The sequence below is a fragment of the Sciurus vulgaris genome, assembly GCF_902686455.1.
Source record: "Sciurus vulgaris genome assembly, chromosome: X".
NCBI classification, from domain to species: Eukaryota; Metazoa; Chordata; class Mammalia; order Rodentia; family Sciuridae; genus Sciurus; species Sciurus vulgaris.
This window is the reverse complement of record NC_136471.1, coordinates 67,449,203-67,472,299: the sequence shown is the minus strand read 5'-3', so window position 1 is coordinate 67,472,299 and position 23,097 is coordinate 67,449,203. Positions and strand designations below refer to the sequence as shown.

General features: G+C 32.6%; 1 protein-coding gene across 2 annotated transcripts in view; it reads right to left on the bottom strand.

Annotated features, from left to right (window-relative positions):
* The window catches only part of HDX (highly divergent homeobox), a 119,536-nt gene that overhangs the window by 68,908 nt on the left and 27,531 nt on the right, over positions 1-23,097 (bottom strand). Inside the window, exons 3-4 of one of the 2 annotated variants that reach the window (XM_079123027.1) lie at positions 21,358-22,470; positions 8,400-8,453 (exon numbers count right to left, since the gene is read on the bottom strand). In XM_079123027.1, coding sequence (XP_078979153.1) covers positions 8,400-8,453; positions 21,358-22,470 — 1,167 coding nt within the window. The remainder of the gene's footprint in view (positions 1-8,399; positions 8,454-21,357; positions 22,471-23,097) is intronic. The other variant, XM_079123028.1, reaches the window with a different exon arrangement.

Sequence of the window (23,097 nt, the reverse complement as noted above, 5' to 3'; positions counted from 1 at the left end):
ACCCAGTTAATCCCATCAAGATTTAATTCACTGATTAAGTTAAGACTCTCAAAACCCAATAATTTCTCCCCTGAATCTTCTTATATTGTCTTACACATGAGTTTTGTGGGACATCTCACATCCAAAACATAACATTATACAATACAGTCAGGTTAACAAATAAATCCCTAGTAATTGACTGTAAAGAAACAGAGATCTATGAACTACCAGGCAAATCATTCAAAATAATCTCTCTCTTTCTCTTTCTCTCTCTCTCTTTTCCCTGTACAGGGGAATGAACCCAGGGTGATTTAACCACTGAGCAACATCCCCAGCCCTTTTTTGTATTTTATTTAGAGAGAGGGTTTCTCAGAGTTGTGTAGGGACTCACTAATTTGCTGAGACTGACATCGGACTCACAATCTTCCCTCCTCAGCCTTGCAAGCAGCTGAGAATTCAGGTGTGAGCCACTAGGTGTGGCTCAGTGGCAGAGTGCTTGCCTGAATGTGTGAACCACTGGGTTCAATTCTCAGCATTTCATATAAATAAAAATAAATAAAGGTCCCTTGACAACTAAAAAAATTCTTAAATAATAATAATAATATTTTAAAAAGAAGATAAATTATAGAGATACATAGATGAACAATAAAGTCAAAGCAAAAAAAGATGAATATAAATAAGGAGATGAAAATGATAATTAAGAACCAAACAAATTATGTAGTTGAGTAATACTGTAATAGAACTAAAAATCTACTAGAGTAGTTCAACAGAAGATTTGATTAAGGTGAAAAATTACTGCAAAGACTTGTCATTTGAAATTAATCAGTCAGAATGAAAAACAAAGAAATAATGGCTGAGCGAAGAAAACCTAAGGGAGTTATGGAATCCCATTCAGTGAACCAGTATATGTATGATAGAAGCCTCAAAAGCAGAAGAGGAAGAGAAATAAAATAAGATTATGTAAATAAAAAGGCCAAAAATTACCCCAATCTAAGAAAAGAGAAAGACATTCAGACTCACAAAAGATCTTAAATAGAATGAATCTTAAGATGGCTACATCAAAATATGTTATAATCAACTTGTTTAAAGCCAAGGACAAGAAACAATTTTGAAAGCAGCAAGGGAAAACCAAGTGTCATGTACAAGCGAACCCCCTAGATAATCAGTAGATTTCACAGAAGGAACCTAGTAGTACAAAATGGAATGAGATGATATATTCACAGCAATGTAGCTAAAAAAAAATACCAACTAAGAACACCCAACAAAATTTTTCTTCATAAATGAAGTAGACATAAGTCTTTCCAAAATACACAAAAACTGATGAAATTCATCACCACCATATCTGCCTTAGAAGAAATGCTGAAGGGAGTTCCTCAAGTTGAAATGAACAAGCACAAAATGGCAAAATGAAAACATATGAAAACACAAAGCCTAATTGCAAATGTAAATTTCTACACAAACCAATACTGTAATAAGGGCACTATTAAACACACTTTTAAACCTACTATAACAATACTAGACATAACCATAAGCAAAAATTTTTAATATGCACCCAAAATAAACAGTTTTAAAGTTTGACCTCAGTAACATAAAGGGGGGAGGTAAAAATAGAGGTTTTCCATGCAATTGTAGTTGAGATATTGGCTTAAAAAGTACTATTAAGGGCTGGGGAGATAGCTCAGCTGGTAGAGTGCTTGGCTTGCAAGCACAAGGCCCTGAGTTCAATCCTCAGTACCGCAAAAAAAAAAAAAAAAAAAAAAAAAAAAAAAAAAAAAAAAGAAGGTACTATTAAAATTATAAGAAGTTTTATGAAAATTTCAAGGTGTTGTGGTTTAGATGTGATATCCCCCAAAAGCTCATGTATGAGACAATACAGGAAGGTTCAGAGGAGAAATGATTGGGTTGTGAGAGTCTTCATCCAATCAATGAATTCATCCCCTCAGAGGGATTAATTGGTAGCTGAAGTGGTAGGGTGTGGCTGGAAGAGATAAGAATTGAGTGTGACTTTGGGGTAAATATTTGTATCTGGAGAGTTGAGATTCTCTCTCTCTGCTTTCTGATCACCACATGAGCTGCTTCCCTCTGCCACATTCTTCCACCGTGTTGTTTCTGTGTGACCTGGAGCCCTGAGAAATAGAGCCAGCTGTCTACGGATTGAGACCTCTGAAACCAGGAGCCCTTCAATAAACTTTTCCTCCTCTAAAATTGTTCTGGTTGGGTCCTTTAGTCACAGCAGTGATAAAAGCTGAGTAAAACACATGTTAAACAAAAAATTCCTGTATTGGATACACAGAGGGAAAAAAAGGAATCAAAGAATATTATTAGAAGAAAGCAACAAATCAGAGAAGACACCAAGAAGAAAAAAGGAACCAAAAGAAATAAAAAACATAAAATGATGAAAAATGATAATATTTAAGTCTACCAATGATTACTTTAGACACAAATGGATTAAACTAACCAATAAAAATATAGTGTAGCAAAATAGATTAGAAAACCATGATCCAACTATATGCTACCTGCAAGAGAATCATTTTAGCAGACACATAGACTGAAATTAAAGGGATGGAAAAAGATATTCCATGCAACTTGTAAATACAAAGAAAGCAAGGATGACTACATATATATGAGAACAAAATAGATTTTAAGTCATAAACTGTAATAAGGGACAAGATATAATAATGAAAGTTATACTTCATCAGGAAGATAAAACAATTATATATACATTTGTGCACAACATCAGAACATCTAAATATATAAAGAAAAACATTGAAAACTCTGAAAGGAGAAACAGAAAGCAATACAATAATCCCAGAAAACTTCAAACCACAATGGATAGAATATCCATGGAAGAAAGTCAATAGAGAAATCGACTTGAAAACCCCTATTAACAAATGAATACACTAGAATATTCTACCCCTTGGCAACAGAATTCACATTCCTCTTGGGTGCACACAGAAAATGCTCTTTGACAGATCACATGTCAACAAATTTAACAAAATCAACAAATTTAAGTTGACTGAAATCATGCCAAGTGTCATTTTGGACCACAATGGAATGAAACTACAAATCAGTAAAAGACGATTAAAAAAAACAGACATATAGAACAATGAAACAGAATGCAGCCCAGAAATAAATATGCAGATATGGTTAACTAATTATCCACGTAGGTGCCAAGAATAAATAACGGGGGAAATTATAACCTCTAAGTGATGCTGGAAAAACTGGATAGAAATATATAAAAGAATGAAATTGAACCTTTCCTAAAACAATCACAGGCATCAACTGAAAATGAACTAAAACTTACCTATAAGACTCGCTACCATACACAGGAATCAACTAAAAATGAACTAAAACTTACATATAAGACTCTCTACCATAAATTTCCTAGAAGAAATAATAAGCTTCTTAACATTGACTTTGGCCAAAAAAATTTTATATGACAATAAAAGTTCAGGCAACAAAAACAAAAATAAAGAAATGGGACTACATCAAACTAAAAATCTTTTGTGTGTGTGTGTGTGTGTGTGTAATCATAAATTTACATAGGGCAATGTTGTTTGATTCATTGTTATTTTTTTCCCTTCCTCCCACCCCTCGCACCCCTCTTTTCCCTCTATACAGTCCTTCCTTCCTCCATTCTTACCACCCTCCTTATCCCTAACCCTAAACCTAACCCTAACCCTAACGCTAACCCCTCCTACCCCACATTATATGTCCTCATCCGCTTATCAGCGAGATCATTCGTCCTTTAGTTTTTTGAGACTGGCTTATCTCACTTAGCATGATATCCTCCAATTTCATCCATTTGCCTGCAAATGCCATAATTTTATCATTCTTCATGGCAGAGTAATATTCCATTATATATATATATATATATATATATATATGCCACAGTTTCTTTATCCATTCATCAACTGAAGGGCATCTAGGTTGGTTCCACAATCTGGCTATGGTGAATTGAGCAGCTATTAACATTGATGTGGCTGTATCTCTGTAGTATGCTGATTTTAAGTCCTTTGGGTATAGGCCAAGGAGTGGCCTATAAAAATCTTTTGCACAGCAAATTAAACAATCTACACAATTTAAAGGTAATGTGCAGAATGGTGTTTCCAAATCATATATCCATTAAAGAGTTAATATCTAAAATATATAAGAAACTTGTATAAATCAATAGGAAAAAATAGGGAAAGGAACTGAATTGGTATTTCTCCATAGAAAACCTACAAATGGTCAATAGATATATAAAAAGATACATACCATTATTAATCATCAGGGAAATGCAAATCACAACCATAATGAGAAATCAATTCACACATGTTAGGAAGGTTATCAAGAATTCAAAAGATAACTTTTGGCAAGAACATGGAGAAAATAGAACTTTTACACAATGCTGGTGGAAATGTAAATTGGTACAGCCATTATAGAAATAAATGATGAACGTTTTAAAAACAAAATCTCCACCGTAAATGGATAGAACTGGAGAATATCATACTAAGCAAAACAAGCCAATTGCAAAGAACCAAAGGCTGAATGTTTCCTCAGATATGTGGATGTCAATTCACAATGGGGGGCAGACAGAAGTATTTTGGACTAGTTAGAGGAGAGTGAAGGGAGGGGAGGGGGCACAGGGATAGGAATAATAGTAGAATAAATGGCACATTATTACCTATGTACATGTATGATTACATGACCTGTGTAACTCTACATCATGTACAACCAAATGAATAAGAAGTTATACTCCATTTATGTAAGATGTATCAAAATGCATTCTAAAGTCATGTATAACTAATTAGAAAAAATTTAAAATATACAAAATAGAAGTTTCAGCAATCCTTCTTCTGAGTATATATTCAAAGGGAATGAAATTCGTACCTCAAAGAAATGATTTCCCTTGAATATATAATCTAAAAAGTCAAATACATAGAAGCAATAATAGAATGGTGTTTATTATGGATGGGGATGTGAGTGAAATGGGAAGATGTTGGTTAAATGGTACCAAGTTGCAGTTATATAGAATGAATAAGTCTAGAGAACTAATGTACAGAATAATACTTGTTAATAAATTTCTGTTATACAGTTACCATAAAAAAAAGTATGGAGGTTACTCACAAAACTAGAAAATACAGCCACCAGCAATCACAAGCATGAGTATATAGCCAAAGGAATTGAAATCAGTGAGTCATCTACCTACACATTTTTTGTAGCAGTATTAAAAATATCCAAGGAACAGAATCAACCTAGGTGTGCATTGATGGATGAATGAGTAAAGAAAATGTGGTATGTATACAGAATGGAATATCATCCAGTCACAGAGAGTGAAATCTTGCCATTTGCAGCAACATGGATGTAACTGGAGAACATTGTTAAGTGTAACGAGTCAAGTAAAGAAAGACAAACGTGACATGTTCTCATATATGTGGAAGCTAAAGTTGGTATAAAAGAAGAAGAAAATAGAATTGTCATTGCCAGAGCTTGTAAACTTTATAGGGGAGGGAGGAAAGTAAAAAGAATAGTTAATGGATATAGGAGCAAAGTTGGATGTTGTATAGCTATAGTTGAAGGTTGAATAACTATGGTCAACAAAAATTAATTGAACGTTTTGAAATTGCTAATATAAGAAATGTTGACTGTTCCCAGCACACACACAAAACTGATACATGTCTGAAGTGACGAATATGCCAATTACTATGATCTGATCATTACATATTGTGGACATGCTTACACACTGTATATATGTATTGAAATGGCACACAGTACCACACCAGTATGTACAATTACAAAAAAGTGTATTATATATTGGATATTTACTAAAATATTAGATTGTAGTTGCACTTATCATTAAAAAAGAAACAGTGAACTGGGGATATAGCTGAGTTGTATGAATTGCATGTGCAAGTCCCCTAGCTTCCATCCCTAGCACTACAATAAACAGAAAAGATTGATAAAAAGAAAGCAAGTATCAGTAACTATGTATGGAGTTGGATATGCTAATTTTCTTGGGTATAGTAAACCTTTCACTATGTTTATGTCTATAAAAATCACAACAAAAACTTTATATATATTGTATTTAAATAAAAATATCAATAACTGAAAAATTAGCATGTTCTAAAAATGTGCTATACAACAATATTCCTACAATTAATGCCATTGTATTGTGTATTTAATTTTTAAGACAGTATATATTGTTAAATGTTCTTACCACAACTTATAAAAATTATTGATATTACACATTCTAATTTATCATATTGCCTTTGAAATCCAATGTGCATTTTATAAATGTCATTTTGAAATTTAAATTTTCATTACACACACTGTTCTTATATTTAAATTTCATGAGATTTACACTTTACAAAGTATTTTAAAATACACAGGTTTTCCAATATCTAAATTTTTTTTTCTAAATTGAGTAGTTTTTTAAAGCTTCATTAAGATATAATTAACAAGAAAATCCAGCCCATTATTTTTAAGTCAAAACAGACTGAAAATATTCTGTTCTTCTACGTATTTTTGTTCTAGTAATCTATTATTAAGTTCACTGATTCCATTCTTTTTCATTTCTACTCTAATATTTAACCATCTATGAAGTTTTCATAGTTGCATTTTTCAGTTCTATAATACTTTGATAACTTCTGCTTTACTGAGGTTTTCTATTTTTCTATTGGCTTCAAGATAATTTGTAATTGTATGCGGAAGCATTTTTAAAATTGATGCCCTAAAATATCTGTCAGGTATTTCCATGATATGACTCATCTTCGTGCTTGATTTAGTTGATTGCCTTTTGTCATTCAAGCTGCGATTTCCTGTTTCTTTGTATGATGGGTGATTTTAGACTGTTTCCTGAACATTGGTCTGTACTTTAGGAGACTTTCAGTCTTATTTAATCTTTTTACTTCAGCAGGCAGTCACTCAATTAGGTTTAGCGCACAGGTCCTGGGCAAATTTTATGCATTATGATCCCAGTGATACTTTTTCAGAACCTATGTGGTGTTATTTGCATATGCTGTATTTTTCTGATGTCACTGAGGCTTCCACTGATACTTCCTAGTACCACTTAAGGGGACAGAAAGACCTTATCCCACTCAGGCACTTGTGAGGAGATTCTTCCTATTAGTACCAACCAGCAGATCATTGTCTTTAGTTGGGAAAATGGATTCACTATTTTTTAGGGACGAATAGAGCACTTGCAGATATGGATGTTTGCTTTGGCTTGACCATGCTTTCTGTTGCTGACCAGCCACTTTTTTCACTTTTTTCTAGGTGAAAGGAAAAATTATCTAGCTTATAGGGACAAAGGCTCTGCAGGCCTGTCTGCTCTTTGCAACATTATCTTCCTTGGCATTGCTGCCTAGTGTTTTGAAGAGAGGGAAGGGGTGGTTCAAGCCTTGGGAAGGAAATTCAGTGCGGACTTTAAATATCTCTCCCTTGCCAATGTTACAAGTCTCTCATGTGGACTCCTTGGGGGAATAATGAGACCATCCAAACTTCTTTCTGTTGCCTGTTTGGGGGTCATGAGTTGCTTAGCTTGGGTAGCCATCTACTATTAAATTGTGGGGGGGACACCTTATGGTTCTTCCAAGTCCTAGAGTCCCTAACCAATCATCTTCTTTCTACCTTTCAGAGTTCTCCATTGGTGACCTCTTGTATTATTTCCCAGGGTTTATAGTTCTGCTTCTAGGGGAAGAGGAGGGAGAAAGGAATCCATAGTGTCAAACACTGCAGTCCAGGCTCAACATATATTTATTTCCAAATCATTCATCATATTGAAGCCTGAGTTATCTTTCTAAATTTCCATTTGTCTCTCTTTTATGACTAAAAACCCTTTAATACTTTCCTACCTATGTAACAATTACAACGCAATATCTTGCAATACTTGTTAAAATGCATATTAATGGGTCCTATGCAGATCACCTGAATTAGGTTCTTTGATAAAACACAATTTTATCGAACTTCTTTTATATTAACATTAAAAAAATCATAACAGTTTCAGCAACAAAGTCGGAGAATAAAATAAGATTCTTAAGTATTAGTTACTAATTACTTCTAAATATTGATTTGCATTACAATAGTAAATAATTTAATATCAGTTGATTTATTTCATATCAATCATGATTCAATTGGATGATCAAATTAACCAGGCTAATTAAATGTCTGCAAAATATGTTTTATGAATTACCTTTGAATATTTTAAAGCAGGAAAAAATGACCCACTGATAGATTATTCAGTATTGATTACTATATTTAAGATTATATTGTAGTATACATAAATATTATCAATTCAAAATGTGTTCATTGAGAAAACTCAGTCTTATAAAGGTTAAATTTTGCCAGCTTTACAAAAATCATGACAATTTTCTCAATGGCATTCCTATTAACAACAGGAAATGAAAAACATTTGTTGCTTTAAATGAAAGATTACTTACTGCTCTTTTTCTAGAACACCCTGTAATCCAAGGCACAGTAAGGTTTCCTGAAATCTGTGAAAACAACAAATGAAATCTAGTAAGGTATACGTTGAAACTACTTGTAATGTTGATAAACACCAAAACAATTATATATGATTTGAAGATATGTTTGTGTTCAGAGAATATTCTACAAATGGGCAATTTTTTATCCCAAACTATTTAAATGGGCTTTATTCATGGCAAAAATTTGGAAGTGGTGCATAGATTTCCTGCAATTTCAAAAAAGTTTCTTGGACATTGTGGGGGCTGTAGAATTGTTAGTGCCATATTGGGGGTTTGGAAATCTACTGACAGTATAAAAATTAAAATAAAAGCAATGCTCTGTCGAATAAGTGAAAAAGTTTCAAGAACATTTTAAATAGGCATCGTCATCAAGCAACAGATGACTTCATAAAGAAAGTTGTGTGCTATAAACCATTTAAACATTTTACCTGTATTCACTTTCCAAAACCAGCAGTAATATAATCATTACTGCATGTGCCTTCTTAATCCAAACCTTAGGTCTACAGTAAGAATGAATGAAACATTTTTTCTCCAAACTGTGCCTTCATTAGACCCTATTCACCATATCCTCCCCACTTCCTTCTGAAATGGTGAAATGTAGGTATTAATAAAACATTGACTTAAGGGAAGATTCTTTGTATAAATAATGTTTGTCTGCAAAAAGGAGAAAATGTGGATCTTTAGGCAATACTATCTATACATCAAACCTCTCTAGATAAAAATATGTGTTCCATAAAATATGTTCTTTGTTAAGTACAGTCCATTGTTTAGCATTGGTAGTGAAGTTTTGGAATGTTGCAAACCTCAACCACATATTTCTTGCACTGTACACAAGTATTATTGAATAAATACTGCCTAATAATCTCATAAATGTTGAAACATTTATATTTAAATAATGGAACAAATTAGTATGATACCCAGGGATATAATAATTTCAGTAATCTCTCCTCTACCTATGCACTCACATCTGAAATTGAAACAATTTGGTTCTACAAAATCCTATTTAATAGCATTATTCCTTTTAAAGTAAAGTCCACTAAGGCAAATGATCATAAATACCTTATTATCTCAGCATAGACATGAAAGGGACTAGACGGGAGTGGAATTCTGGGTAGTGTTTACAAAGATCAAGGTGGTCCTAGAACTGTGGTTAATGATAGCTGGCAATTAATCACACTTTTTCATGGAACACACAAGGATTGAGTAGTACTCCATATTTGTTACTTGCCCCTATTTTCCCTACCAAACACTTTTCTCTGAGATGCTGATAAGTCAAAACAGCCTTGATAGGAAGTGGTGTTGGTAATGTATGTTCATTAAAATATTTAATGTTTTGGTAATTTGTATACAGTGATGGCCTATATACTAGTATGCCTACTGAGAATGAGTAATGATCAAATAGTCTAGTTAAGAGTTAAGTGTTAATCTCAATTATTCTAACTTCGGGAAAATTATCCCTGTCCCTGACCACTATACATACCACTGTGAGCCACAAAGATACCAATATTCAAGGGGAAGCTTAAAAAATCATAAACTCCAAATACTTTTAAGGATAAGTAGAACCAATTTTTACTCAAGACAAAATATCAATAGAGTAACGTGACATCAAAATGGTAGGGGATCTTGACAAGATATTAATGATTTTTTTTTAAATAATGTACTGAAGGTGATAAAGAGGTTTCTTCTGAAAAAAATCTTTAAAGTGTAGACATTCTTAATTTAACACCCATATATAATTGGGTTTTCAAAGTTAGTTGATTGTTAGCTTCAATGAGAAATGTAAATCGTACACTCATACATTGCTGGTGGGCCTAAAAATCGTTTCAACCACTAAAGAAAGCAGTATGGAAGTTCCTCAGAAAACTAGGAATGGAACAAGCATTTGGCCTGGTTATACCACTCCTACGTATACTGCTCCTAGGTATATATCCAAGGTAGTTAAAATCAGCACACTTCAACGATGCAGCCACATCAATATTTAGAGTAGATCAATTCACAATAGTGAAGCTATATAATCAACCTAGGTGCCCTTCAGCAGATGAATGGATAAATAATATGTGGTATATATACACAATGGAATATTACTCAGCCAGAAAGAAGATTGAAATTTTGGCATTTGCTAGTAAATGGATGGATCTGGAGACTATTATGCTAAGAGAAATAAGCCAATTCCCCTAAAAAAAACAAATGTCAATTGTTTTCTTTGATATGGGGAAGTTAACCCACAAAAAGGGGGTGGGTAGGGGAAGAATAGTTCAGTAGATTAGACAAAGGGAAATGAAGGGAAGGGATGGGGTATGGGAATAGGAAAGATAGTAGAATGAATCGAACAGGACTTTCCTATATACATATATGAATACACGAGAGTGAATCTCCACATCATGTGCATCTGCAAGACTGGGATCTTAATTAATACTTCATGTTTGTATAAATATCTCAAAATATACTGTCATATGTAACTCAAAAGACCAAATGAAAAAGAGAAAGGTAAATCAGCTAAAATATTTCCATAATATTCAATTGTGTTGGAGTGTCAGTAAATATATTCCCATCCACTAGTAAGGACAATTCGCAACTGGCTACACAGAATTTCTAGAGAAAATATGTTAAACGAAGTGTATTGCAAATAAAAAAGAAAAACAGAACCCCCAAACAGTGATTACTGGAAAGCAGCATGATACTCAAATATTTATTCAACTCAAATCACCTTTTCTGTTCTAATATAGTCTTTAGTTCCTTATATTTATAGTAAAACTCAGGAATAAATAATCAGAGTAGACAAATTTGTAGGCTAATATGATCCATAGTACAGATAAATGTTTCCCCAAATTTGGTAAGTTTATTTGGTGCAATATTGATGAGAGGCTCACTGGAAGCTATAAAATGTAATACTCAACTGAGAAGTGCCATAATTTCTTGATGTGATGTATCAGTTCTAAACATACTTTCAAGAACCTGGTTTGGACAACTACAAAATGAATATAAAAGGGGACAAGGCTGACTTTACAAATATTTTAGGACTTACATGATCAAATTAATGCTGCAAATTTCAAATTAGAAAATTTAGGATGTTCTAAATTCATCATAATTATGTTGCCTTTGTTGCAACTATTTGGGGAACTCCTGGAATTGTCATTATATGCCTAACCAAAGATTATCTCATTTATTCACATTGCTTTTATCTTAACTGAAACTATAGAGCCCAGATTGAGCATTCATATTATTCACTAACCATGGATTGGAATGAATTCTATTTTTCAAATCAAAATTTCCCTGAACACTTAATGATTTGTCACCACTAAAGCATTTAAAATAATTCCTCAGGCTGTTAAAGCAATTGTAAAAGAACTTCAAGAAACTTTATGACAAAATGAGCATTATTAAAATTGATATGTATAACTTTCCAAAATAAATAATTTGAATTCCATTCAAATGTCCCTGAAGTATGTCTTCTATATGAGGTGCTATTTTGGGTGCCACAGGAAATAGATGCTAATGTCCTGGAGGGCAAGAAGTATGATTTGAAAGGAAGAGAGAAGACAGGCACACAAAGGACTCTAAGATAAAGGAAACTATAAAACCTGGGCATGTTGGCATACTTGTATTCCCAACTACTTGGGAGTCCAAGGTGGGAGGATCATGAATTACAGCCTGGCCTTGGAAAAATAGGGAGACCCTGGCTCAAAAATAAACAAATAACAAGAAATGAAAACTATGGTGTCATAATGAGGTACAAAAACTGAATTAAAAAAGGAGTTCAAAACGTGACAAAATCGCACCCATTTGTGGATTGTTATCCCAGGCAAAACTTAAAAGATGGTTAAAATTTTATTGGACAAAAATCAAAAAAGAGTATTCCAAGGAAAAATAACAACATGAATATATTAGAATAAAAGGACAAGATGTGTTTGGGGAATAGTCAATTTAACTAGAACTATAAATGGAAGTTGGGGTCATTTTGTAGGGGTTACAAGTGCCAGATACATTTATAAGTAATGCTGTAGAAAACAGGGAAACTTTGAAGATTCTCAAGCAAATGTACAATACTGTTGCAATTGTATTTGTATATATGAGGAAACTTAGTTTGCCTATGTGTGTATAGTGAATTGAAGGATTATGGTAACTTTTAAAATAGCTTTGGCAAGAAGTAATCCACAGTTGGAAATAGGGTAAGGGAGTTAGGAATTGAGAAGAGAAAAATAACAGATATTTCTAAAGAAGGGTCTTATGCATATGATAAAAAGAACTAGATAATTTGGACATAATGGGAATAGTCTTTTCATGGCTATCATAAAACTGCCTTCCAAAGTGAATGACCTGCTCAATTTAATGGAGGATCACAACTTTATATGCAAATGCAAGGAAGTGTCTGCTGTTGGAAAACTCTATCATATGGCTAAGAGTGAATACCTTAAAAGAAGGAACACACTTATTTGGATATAAACTGGAGTCACATTGTATGCATAGTTAAATTTTGTGAATTGAACTATAACATCATGCAAAATGATATATTATATATCAGAATATCAATGCTACATTATATGTACTGATTACATGACTGTAAATGCACAAGAAGATATGTATATAGTTAAACTTTATGTTGATTTAAGAAATTTTAAAAGAACCTTTGCTATACCATTTCATTTTATACCATTTAGACACTAGAGATGACTTGGCTTTAGTGGTCACACAGTGATCAAATATATAAAAGCATTTGTTTGATTTAAAAAATCTTTGTTATAATGTTTCTGCAAATATCCCAAAAACTCTATTTTCAAAAGTTTAGGTCAATTTATTTGTTTATTGCTACAATATGAATATACTGTTATGTGAGCCAGGGAAATTGAGAATTATATTAACTAGTGTTTTATTGAATACAATTTGATCAACTAAAATAATCAGAAATAACTGGGTCTCTCAGAAAGTTCAGCTGAAGCAGATTCATAAATCAATGTTTTATCTTTCCACTAGTTGTTTTGGTAGTAGCTGGGCATGGGAACTTATCAATCATTCTGTTTAATTGACAGGGTTCCCTATGTGTTTTCAATTACAAGGTATAGAGCACAGAGAACACTACTGGGTATGTGACAGACACTCAATAACTATTTTCTGATTGATTGAATTAAATTGGGTCTTCATTATTCACTAGCTTTGACTTTCTAAAATTCAACAAAATGCCAAGAATGGCAATATCCAAGAGACTGTTGCATGGGGTAAGAAGTTGAAAGAGGAGAGTAATCATTGCTTTTTGCTGATAACAATGTGTTCTAGAAAAAAGTAAGGTGTCCTAGTATATATAAAATCTCCCCTCCTCTCTCCATCAAGTCTCTGCCAAATATTTGAGAAATTAGATTATCTTTACAGATTACTTTTAATACTACCACTTTTGAGCAAGCAACTAACACTTTTAAATACATGAAATTTAATCTATTAAATGATAAGAAACTGGTGTTTAAAATGTTTATTAACTTTAAAAGTTCCTGCAATTGACATCCAATGTGGTATTTTTCTATATTATCTTAGTTAAATTTTATATACATAGAGAGATTAAGATAAGGGAAAGTATAATTATTTTATAAGATGTTTCAATGAAATTATAAAAAGTACTCAACCATTACATAGCAAGCCTGACTTCTGGAATATTGGTTGTTTAATATAATGTACAGATATAAGTAAAATAAGATTAATTAATATGTGGATGATTTTCTTCTGATTCAAAGGCCCTGAGCGATATACAATTACAGCTTTGAATCTGAAATTATAACCTCCAGAATATTTCAGCATATTATCTAATTTTACTCATAAAAGATGGATACTTGAGAAAACTATAAAAGTTACTTGCTAATTTCATAAAATAAATTGTCAAGTATTAGTTTTTAATTCTAATTATACTTTTATAATTGAAATGAAATAATTTATTACATGTATGTCAGAGATCAGATCTCCAAACAACAGCAAAGATTTATTGTTTTTATCAAGCTATCATTTTTGCTGAACTGGATTCATGTTCTCATTTTGAATCATGGCTCCCTATCTACTTTACACACAATTTTCTATTGAATCAAAAGATGAGCTTTCAAAGGAAACACCCTGGTTATTTTTTGCACTAACTCTACAGGGACAGATACATGGACTCTGTAATTTAAACAACCAATAGCAAAGAGAAATCAGGAAGATGAAGGAATAGGAAGCTCTAGGTCCTTCTCCTCCTGCTAGAAACATTAAATAAACTACTAATGGCTGGCTAACATAACTTTGTAGTAGCAATGAAAATCATTTTAAATCTATAGCAACCAAGAAAATACCCAACAAATGCCACATTCATAATTTTGTGAAATTTCATGGCATTATTTTTAGCTCTTCTCACATTCACTTCGTGGTGTGGCTTAATAGTTTTGAGGAAATAGTGTCTTAATGCCCAGTCTACTCCATGAACAAGAATCAGACTGAATTTGATTTAATTCTCAAAGTTCTAAGTTTCCCAGGAGTTATCTGAGTGATTGGTCTCTTTTATTCCTAATCTGTAGTTCCAACAGCCAAAAGTGGCACAACTCAAATCTCAAGCTAGGGGAAGTTGTGAAGCAATAGCTTCACAAGATTTATGAAAACCGTAAGTAGTCAGCTGACCACAGATTGAGGAATATAATAGAAAGCACTGATTGAGGTATATAATAGAAAGCTGGGGGCTCTGGGAGAAGTAGGATTGAGACCCTTAGGCAAATGAAGATCATTAAAAGCAGCTGTGCATACAGAAGAAATGGTAAACATCATGTACACAGGCTCAGGGAAGATATAAAGAAAAGATCCAAGGGACTATAAAATGACATGCCAGGCTGATGAGTGAATGTCTACAACAGAATTCTAAGATAGAAATACATTTATTTCAAATAACCAATTTTAAAAATTCATAAATATAAAGAAACAGAAACATTTCTTTTCAATGAAAAAAAATAAATCTCAAAAAATTGTCCCTGAAGAAATGCATGCGTTGTATTTACTCAACAAAGTCTTTAAGACAATTATTTTACATTTTATGCAAGACTTATGGTACACAAAAAGAAAAATGATCTCTAGTAAATATATGAGATGAACAAAAAGGAATCAAAGCATAATATTACAAAAATCATCAAAACATACAGGAAGATGATGAGAAGAAGGAACAAAAGAACTACAAAACAAAAGTAACAAAAGTAACAAATTATAATATTAAGTCTTTGCCAATCAGTCTTATTTTAAGTATAAATTGATTATATTCTTCAAAGGACAAACAGAGACTGAATGGTTTGGGAGAAAAAGCAAGATCCAACAATAGGTGACACACAAGAAACTCACATTAAATTTAAGAGCACACAGAGGCTTAAATTGAAGGGATGGAAAAAGACATTCCATACAAACTGTAACCAATAGAAAGCAGGAGTGGCTATCCTTATAACAGGAAAAAAAGTCTTTCCACAGAAATCTGTCACAACAGATAAAGAAATTCACTGTCTAATGATATGAGGCCAATTGAATGAGAAGATATAACATGCAGGCGTGGTGGTGTACATTTGTAATAACAGCCACTGGGAAGGTTGAGGCAGAAAAATCACAAGTCCTAGGACAGCCTAGGCAAGTTAACATGACCCTTTTTCAAAATAAAAAATTTAAAAATATCTGATGATGTAGCTCTGTTAAACATTGCTTGCTAGCATAGGTATAGACCTGGGTTCAAAACCCAGTACCGAAAACAAAATATGTAACAATTATAAATACAACTTTTCTGAATATTGCAACACTTAAAAACCTAAAGCAAATATTAAAATTGCTGAAGGGATAATTAGCCATGCAAAATTAGGAGGAGACTTTGATAACTCACTTTAAAAATGTAGCAATCATCAAGACAAAAAATCAGTAAGGGCAGACTTGAGTATGACTTTAGCTCCAGTAAATTTCATATATTAGGTCATAAAAATCTTAACACATTTAAGAAAATTAAAATGATGTCATGTATCTATTCCAGCTGCATGGGTAAGAAAATAGAATTCAATAGCAGGCAAATTTTGAATTATAAAATTCACAACTATATTGAATATAAAATAGCACACTCATGAACACCCAATGTGGTCCAAGAAGAAATTGAAGGAAGAAAAAAAAAAAAAAGGCTTGAGACAAACAAAAATGGAACACAACATAGGAAAACTTACAGGATGCAGCAAATGTAGTTTTGCTATGGTTTGAAGGTGTCCCCCAAAAGGTCATGTGTTGAAAACTTAACATCCAGATTCATATGTTAATGTTATTTGAAAGTGGGGCCATTGGGAGATAATTAGGATTAGATATGTAGTCTTTAGAGTGGGGCCTCCATGATGGTATTTGTGTTTTATAAAAGGAGAAATAGAAATCCAAGAAAGCAGGCTTGCTCTGCATCACCATGTGATGTCCTATGCAATGGTAATGATGTAGTAAGAAGACCCTTACCAGATGTCCTGGGGTTGACTATGACATGGCCTTGGACTTCCCAGTCTCAATTGTAAACCAAATAAACTTCCATTCTTTAAAATAATCTGGTTTCAAGTATTTTCTTATTGCAACAGAAAATGAACTACAACAAGTTCTAAGAGGGAAAGTAAAAAAAAAAATGCCTACATTAAGAAAAAGGAAAGACCTCAAATAAATAAACACACTTTACACCAACCTCAACAAGAAGAGCAAACAAAGCCTAAAGTTTGCAGATGGAATAATGATGATTAGAAAAGGAATAATTGAAAAGAGTAAAGACAATTGAAAACATAAAAATGAAACTAAGTTGTTTTTTAAAAAGATAGAATTGACAAGTCTTTAGATGAAATAAGAAAAAAATGCAAATTATCTATGAAATGAGACATTGCTACTGATACAATAGAAATATAAAAAACCATGAGAGTATATCTTCTGCATAATTATATGACATCAAATTTCATGAGCTAGAAGAAACAGATAAATGCCTAGTTGCATACAACCTACTAAGTCTGAAACATGAAAAATGGGAAAATTTGAACAGTCCAATAATGAGTAAAGAGATTGAAACAATAATTAAAAACCTCCCAATTAAAATGCAATAAACTAAATATCCAATGTGGTAAATAAAATTGAGCTGCTCATTTTATATTTGAAAAGAAAACAAATAGAAGCAGCCAGAATATTCATCATCATAATTGAATTATATTGTGCTATGATTAAACAAAATTAGAAAAATAAATTAGGAAAAGAATTCAATTGAATATAGTTTCAGAAAGTATAATATGTGTAGGAATAAATTTAAGAAAAGTACTGCAAGTTTTGTCTACTGAGGAGTAGATAAAATTTTTGAAAGAAATTCAAAATCTAGAAAATAGAAAGACATGTTTATGGATTGGAAGATATAATGTAATTATAAAATATTGATCCATGCTTCAACATGAATGAACCTCAAAAAAAAATTACACTAATTGAAAAAAAACAGTCACAAAAGTTCACATATTGTATGATTCCCTTTGTATTAAATATTCAGACCAAATACATGGAGAAAAAAGTAGATTACATTGGAATGGTGGATGTCCTGTGCTAATAAGTATGGAGTTCATTTTTGACGTGATGAAATGTTCTAATATTAGAGTATGGTACTGCTTAAACAACCCTGTGAACATATTAAAAATGACTGAATTTTATAATTTAGTGTGTCAATTCTATAATATGTGAATTCCATCTTAATAAAATTGTTTTAAAAATATCCCTGTTGACTCCACCCACCCAACACAGATTATCATTACCTTTAAAAATTTGATTAATTTCCAAAAAATTATTTTGACCATACCATTCCATCTTTATGGTCCTCATTTTCCTCATGTAAAAATATAATTTGTGTTGGTGTAGGATGCCATGTTCAAAGTTTCTATAGCTACTAAATTTTCATATTTATTTCAAAAAAGTACCAAGTTGTGAAAATTCTGAAGACAAAACTACTAAAACACTTTTACTGTACTATTGGCTATATATTACATTTGTATAGTGCTTTTTAGAAGAATTCCAAATTGCTCTACTTGTATTAACTCTAAAGACCTCACAGGGATGAGAATGCAGGTACTTATCAAACTAAAATAATAATGAAAATAAATCCTGTATTTGTACCACCTGTCTTCCAGGATGCTTCCATATCTTCAGATAGATGGTCATTAATAAATTTTATTCATAACATTATTCACAAAAACAGGTGGTCTGACACAGAGGTAAAAAAAAAAGTGAATGGCACTTTGGAGATTAATATGGTTGCATTCTGGTTTCATCAGTGAGGTTAGCCTGGAGAGCTTCTGAAATAGAACAGATCTGTGGTATCCTGGTAGTCACTTCATACTAGTTTCTTTAGTACTTCATACTGCTGAAATCCTTAGGGTGCAATTTCCAAGAGGCTTCACAAAAGAGTTGATCTCAACTTCTTAGTATTCTCTAAAATTTCCTCCAATTGTACTCTTTCTTCTAGATAGATTCTAACTAGACTATTTTTCCTGAAACAGGTTCTTAGCTTGAAGATTATCAGTTTAACAAAGGGCAGAGGTAGATATTTCTGTTATACAATCCCAGCATCAGAAACTCAAGAGAACTGCTTGTTTAGTTATAGCTTCACAGCTAGAAAATTTGCCAAGACGAGCATAGGTTTTATTTAGTTCTGATGGAAGTGTTGATAATGCACCTTCATTAGAATATTGAAGGATAATCTTCATGTACTATATTTCATCTGGCTGCCTTAGTTTCCCCAAATCTCATCTAACTAAATGAAAAATAGGGCAAAGTGAGCACCAAGTGTTCTCTGCAAACACCCCACCATACTGTCTCAGATAAAATTGGCTTAAGGAGGTCTAGTATAACATAAATAGGAATACACTGCCTTTTAATAGTTATGGTGTGGGGGATAGCTGACCTCCAGTGTTCTCTCAGCAAGTACTAAATGCTATTTTCTCCTCAATTACCCTGTGATAATTGTGATTTCTGTAAAATTTTACTTGAAGTGGAATGTAAAGAGAACCAGACTATTAGAGTTTCATTAACTTTCAAATTATAACTTCACATGTGTAAGAAAGTTTTTGTGTCAGGGAATGTACAAGTAGTCTTAAACAGATTGCATCATTTCCTATTACAGGTTTCCTGTGAAGTAGTCATTATGAATTCCACTGACCAAATGAAGGAACTGTAACACAGAGAGGTTCAGTCATTTGCATGAGTTCACACAAAGTGGCAGAGCCTGTATATGAAACCAGGTTTGTTCAGACTGTAAGTCCATGCTCTAAATAGTTATACTGAACTGCTTTTCTTTTAAGGACATTACTATTCAAGAAACAATTGCTAACTGTTATTAAACTCATAATATTCTTTCATAAAAAATTTGGTTCCCTAGAAGTTCTATCGGAAAAAAATAGAGAAGATAAAAAGCTAAAACCAGAGGTGAAATTATTTGTAAAGGAGTGGTTAATCTAATTAAACTCTGTTTTCTCAGGCCTTTCAGTAATTCAAATAGATTTGAAATAGTTATGCTGTATGGTAAGGCAATAACAATAAAGTATGAATAATGTATTTCTGAGTTGTACTCCTGATTCTATCATTTCCTAGCTGTATGTTCCTTTGACAAGTAGTTGAAATAAAGGGAAAATGCCTATCTGTTCAGATCATTGTGAAGATTAAACCAGATGGGGTATGTAAAGTGATAGATGTGTCTGGAACTTAGTAGGCCCTCAACAAATGCTAAACATTATTTAATTTCTATTTTTACAAACAATGGTAAAAGGATAAAGAAATAAAAAAAGAGTAGCTTAATGAATGGGAAGAAATTGGGGAGGTTATTAATGGTATGAATTTAGTGTTACTTTAAGCATGCTTTATTAAAGAGAAAACATAACTAAGAGTCAATTCTCAATAAGAAAAGACTATCAATCATAACAATCAAGTCCCTCTTCTTTTAAGGCCAGGTGTCTAAAGGTTGCTTCTATAGTGTTATTGAGTTTCATTGAGGCAGGAAGATATAAAACGGAGGGAATGAAGAGAAGACAGTTCTTTAAATTACTTGACAATAGCCTGACATTTAAATGTTGATAAACCTTAAGTATTGTGGTATAATAGGTAGGTCTAGCCAGTAGCAAGGAAAAATGACAAACATACATGGCCTGTTATTCATATACTTGAAAGCACACTTTTTCAGAAAGAAGATCTATGACTTTAAGAGATGTTCTGAGGTAGGTTTATACCTCACTGCTAAAAAGATTATTTGAAATCTACTGAAACAATTTTACATGTGAAACTATAAAGAAATAACATGTTTTTCATCCACAGGTCTAAAATTGCTTTAATTCTTATTCTGAATATGCTGTTTCCCTATAAACATGTTATAAAACTCTATCTGATTAATATTGCACTCAACATTTTAATAAAGTGTTTACTTTTCAAAAATTGTTGTCCAAGATACCTCAGGCTCAGACTTCATCATTAGCAAATAAGTTATATAAACAAATGACTTGCCTGGCTATGTACCCAGGAAGGCACCAGTCAGCCAATGCCATCTCCCAAAACTGCAAGTAAAAAGTATTAAAGAATAATCTATATTCAAGAGGATAAGCCTAGTCAATTTAATTCTATTTTAGATATGGGAAATGTCATGCTTCCCATAAAGCTACCATTTTCTGACCAAAATCATTTTAAATGTCAGGGGAAAGCTGTCATGACAAAAAAGCTCATAATTTCTAAACATGACAAAGAAAGCGCTAGATTCTTCAAGGAGTTGACCCCAAACCACCATTTTGAAGCAAAAATCTCATATTACATCAAAATATGAGTTAAGTGACCCAGCTCCCAAGTCTAACTGAATCTAAAAAAAAATTTTTAAGCCAAACATAGCTTTTAATAACCTCTATAAAATAAGTTTACACTTTACCTGGTAATTGTTTTGGTTTTGTGATAATCTCAATTGGTTTGATGATGCAAAATGTGGAGAAAAATTACTCCGTGATGGATTTGTATTATTGTACATTGTACTAGATGCTGTATGTAATGAGGTCCGTGGTGTCAAATGGTAGTCTCTGTTTTGATACAATACATTGTCTGACAAATCTCTGATATTCACCATTTGTGAATTTGGCATATTTCTTCCTGGTCCAGACAAAGTTGCACTTTGGTTCTCAGCTCGAAGGGAACTGCCACTTTCATAAAATCTTGAGTAGCTTGGTATCTGTGCTCCCATCGAAGCCAACTCTTCCTCTCTGGAATATTCATCCTCAGCATCTCCAGTCTCCATTGCAATAGACAAACAAGTTCCTTCTGCTGTGCTGGATTTCTGCGTGGCATTTCCTCCCAGAATTCTCTGGGGATAGTCACTGACTGCCAATGAAAACACTTCACGGATTTCTAGGTTTTGTGTTCTACAGTAAGGGTCTCTAATAGTTGGCTTTTGTCCACATAAGTTATGTGATGCCAGACTTGTATGTTCAGGCTTATATGACCTTTGAATCCCAGCTGGTTCAATTTTGCAAGGTCGGTGGCACACAGATGGCTTTTGAGGTACTGTCATTTCAGAAGTTTGCACAGAAGAGCTACCACAGTTTTTCTTTGTATGGTTGTATACTGAGTTTCCAGCATTTAGCACACTTGTCTGTCTTGACAAAATAATTGTTTTTTCACCTAGGAGCAGGGAGGCATTTTTACAGTGTGCAACTTGTCTTTGAACAGGAATATGCAACTGAAACTCAGTATCATTTTTACTGGCTGTTTTTTGAATAGGAATTTTATGTGCTTCTGTAATTTGTGTATTTGTATGTTTGGTTGTCCCTTGCCTACTTGATGAACTGGCCGGACTGTATATACCAGTTACAATGACATCATTATTGGCAGAAGTCCAAGAAGACTGTTGGCTAGAGGGTCGAGCTATATTAACCACATTTCTGACTGTAATGTCTGGAGCTGCCAAAGAAGTACCAGAAACAGTTCCTGTTGTTGCTCCTGATTCGGAATTCTTACTACTCATTTTTCGTCGCTTATTGCCGACCCACGTCTGAAAGGATAAAAAGTGGTATTATGAAAAAAATTTGAGAACAAGGAATAACAATTTCTAACTGACAAATGTTATTCTTATTTGTCATAAGATCAAGGCATATGCAAAGATAAATAAAAAGGTAACAATGAATGAGAAAGCAACAAAATAAGAACAGAGCTAATTAAGGACTCAGTAAATATCTAGGAACATTAAAAACAATGTATATTATTATTCCTCTCCTCCACAAAACCTATCCATTAATATGTACCAAGAATTCTAAAAATATTTATATCCTTTTACGTAATATACACATTTCTAGGAATTTATCCTAAAATGCAGTAACAGATGTAGATAAAATTTGTATGTAATGATGTTCATCATATATTTACTTATAGTAAAAAATTGGAATCATAATAAAAGTAGGTTATTTAATGTCATTAGAAAATGTTTTTTTAAAACAAATATACATTTGCAATCATCAGACTTAACAATTTATGTTGTATATGTTCATAACTTTTCAATGATACTGATAGTTATTCATTTTATTTTTAGAAATATTCATTCTTATACGTCATATTGCAATTAAACTCATTTTAAATGTATGTTTTTGCTTTTGGTTCATTAGAATGTATTTCTAGGAAATTT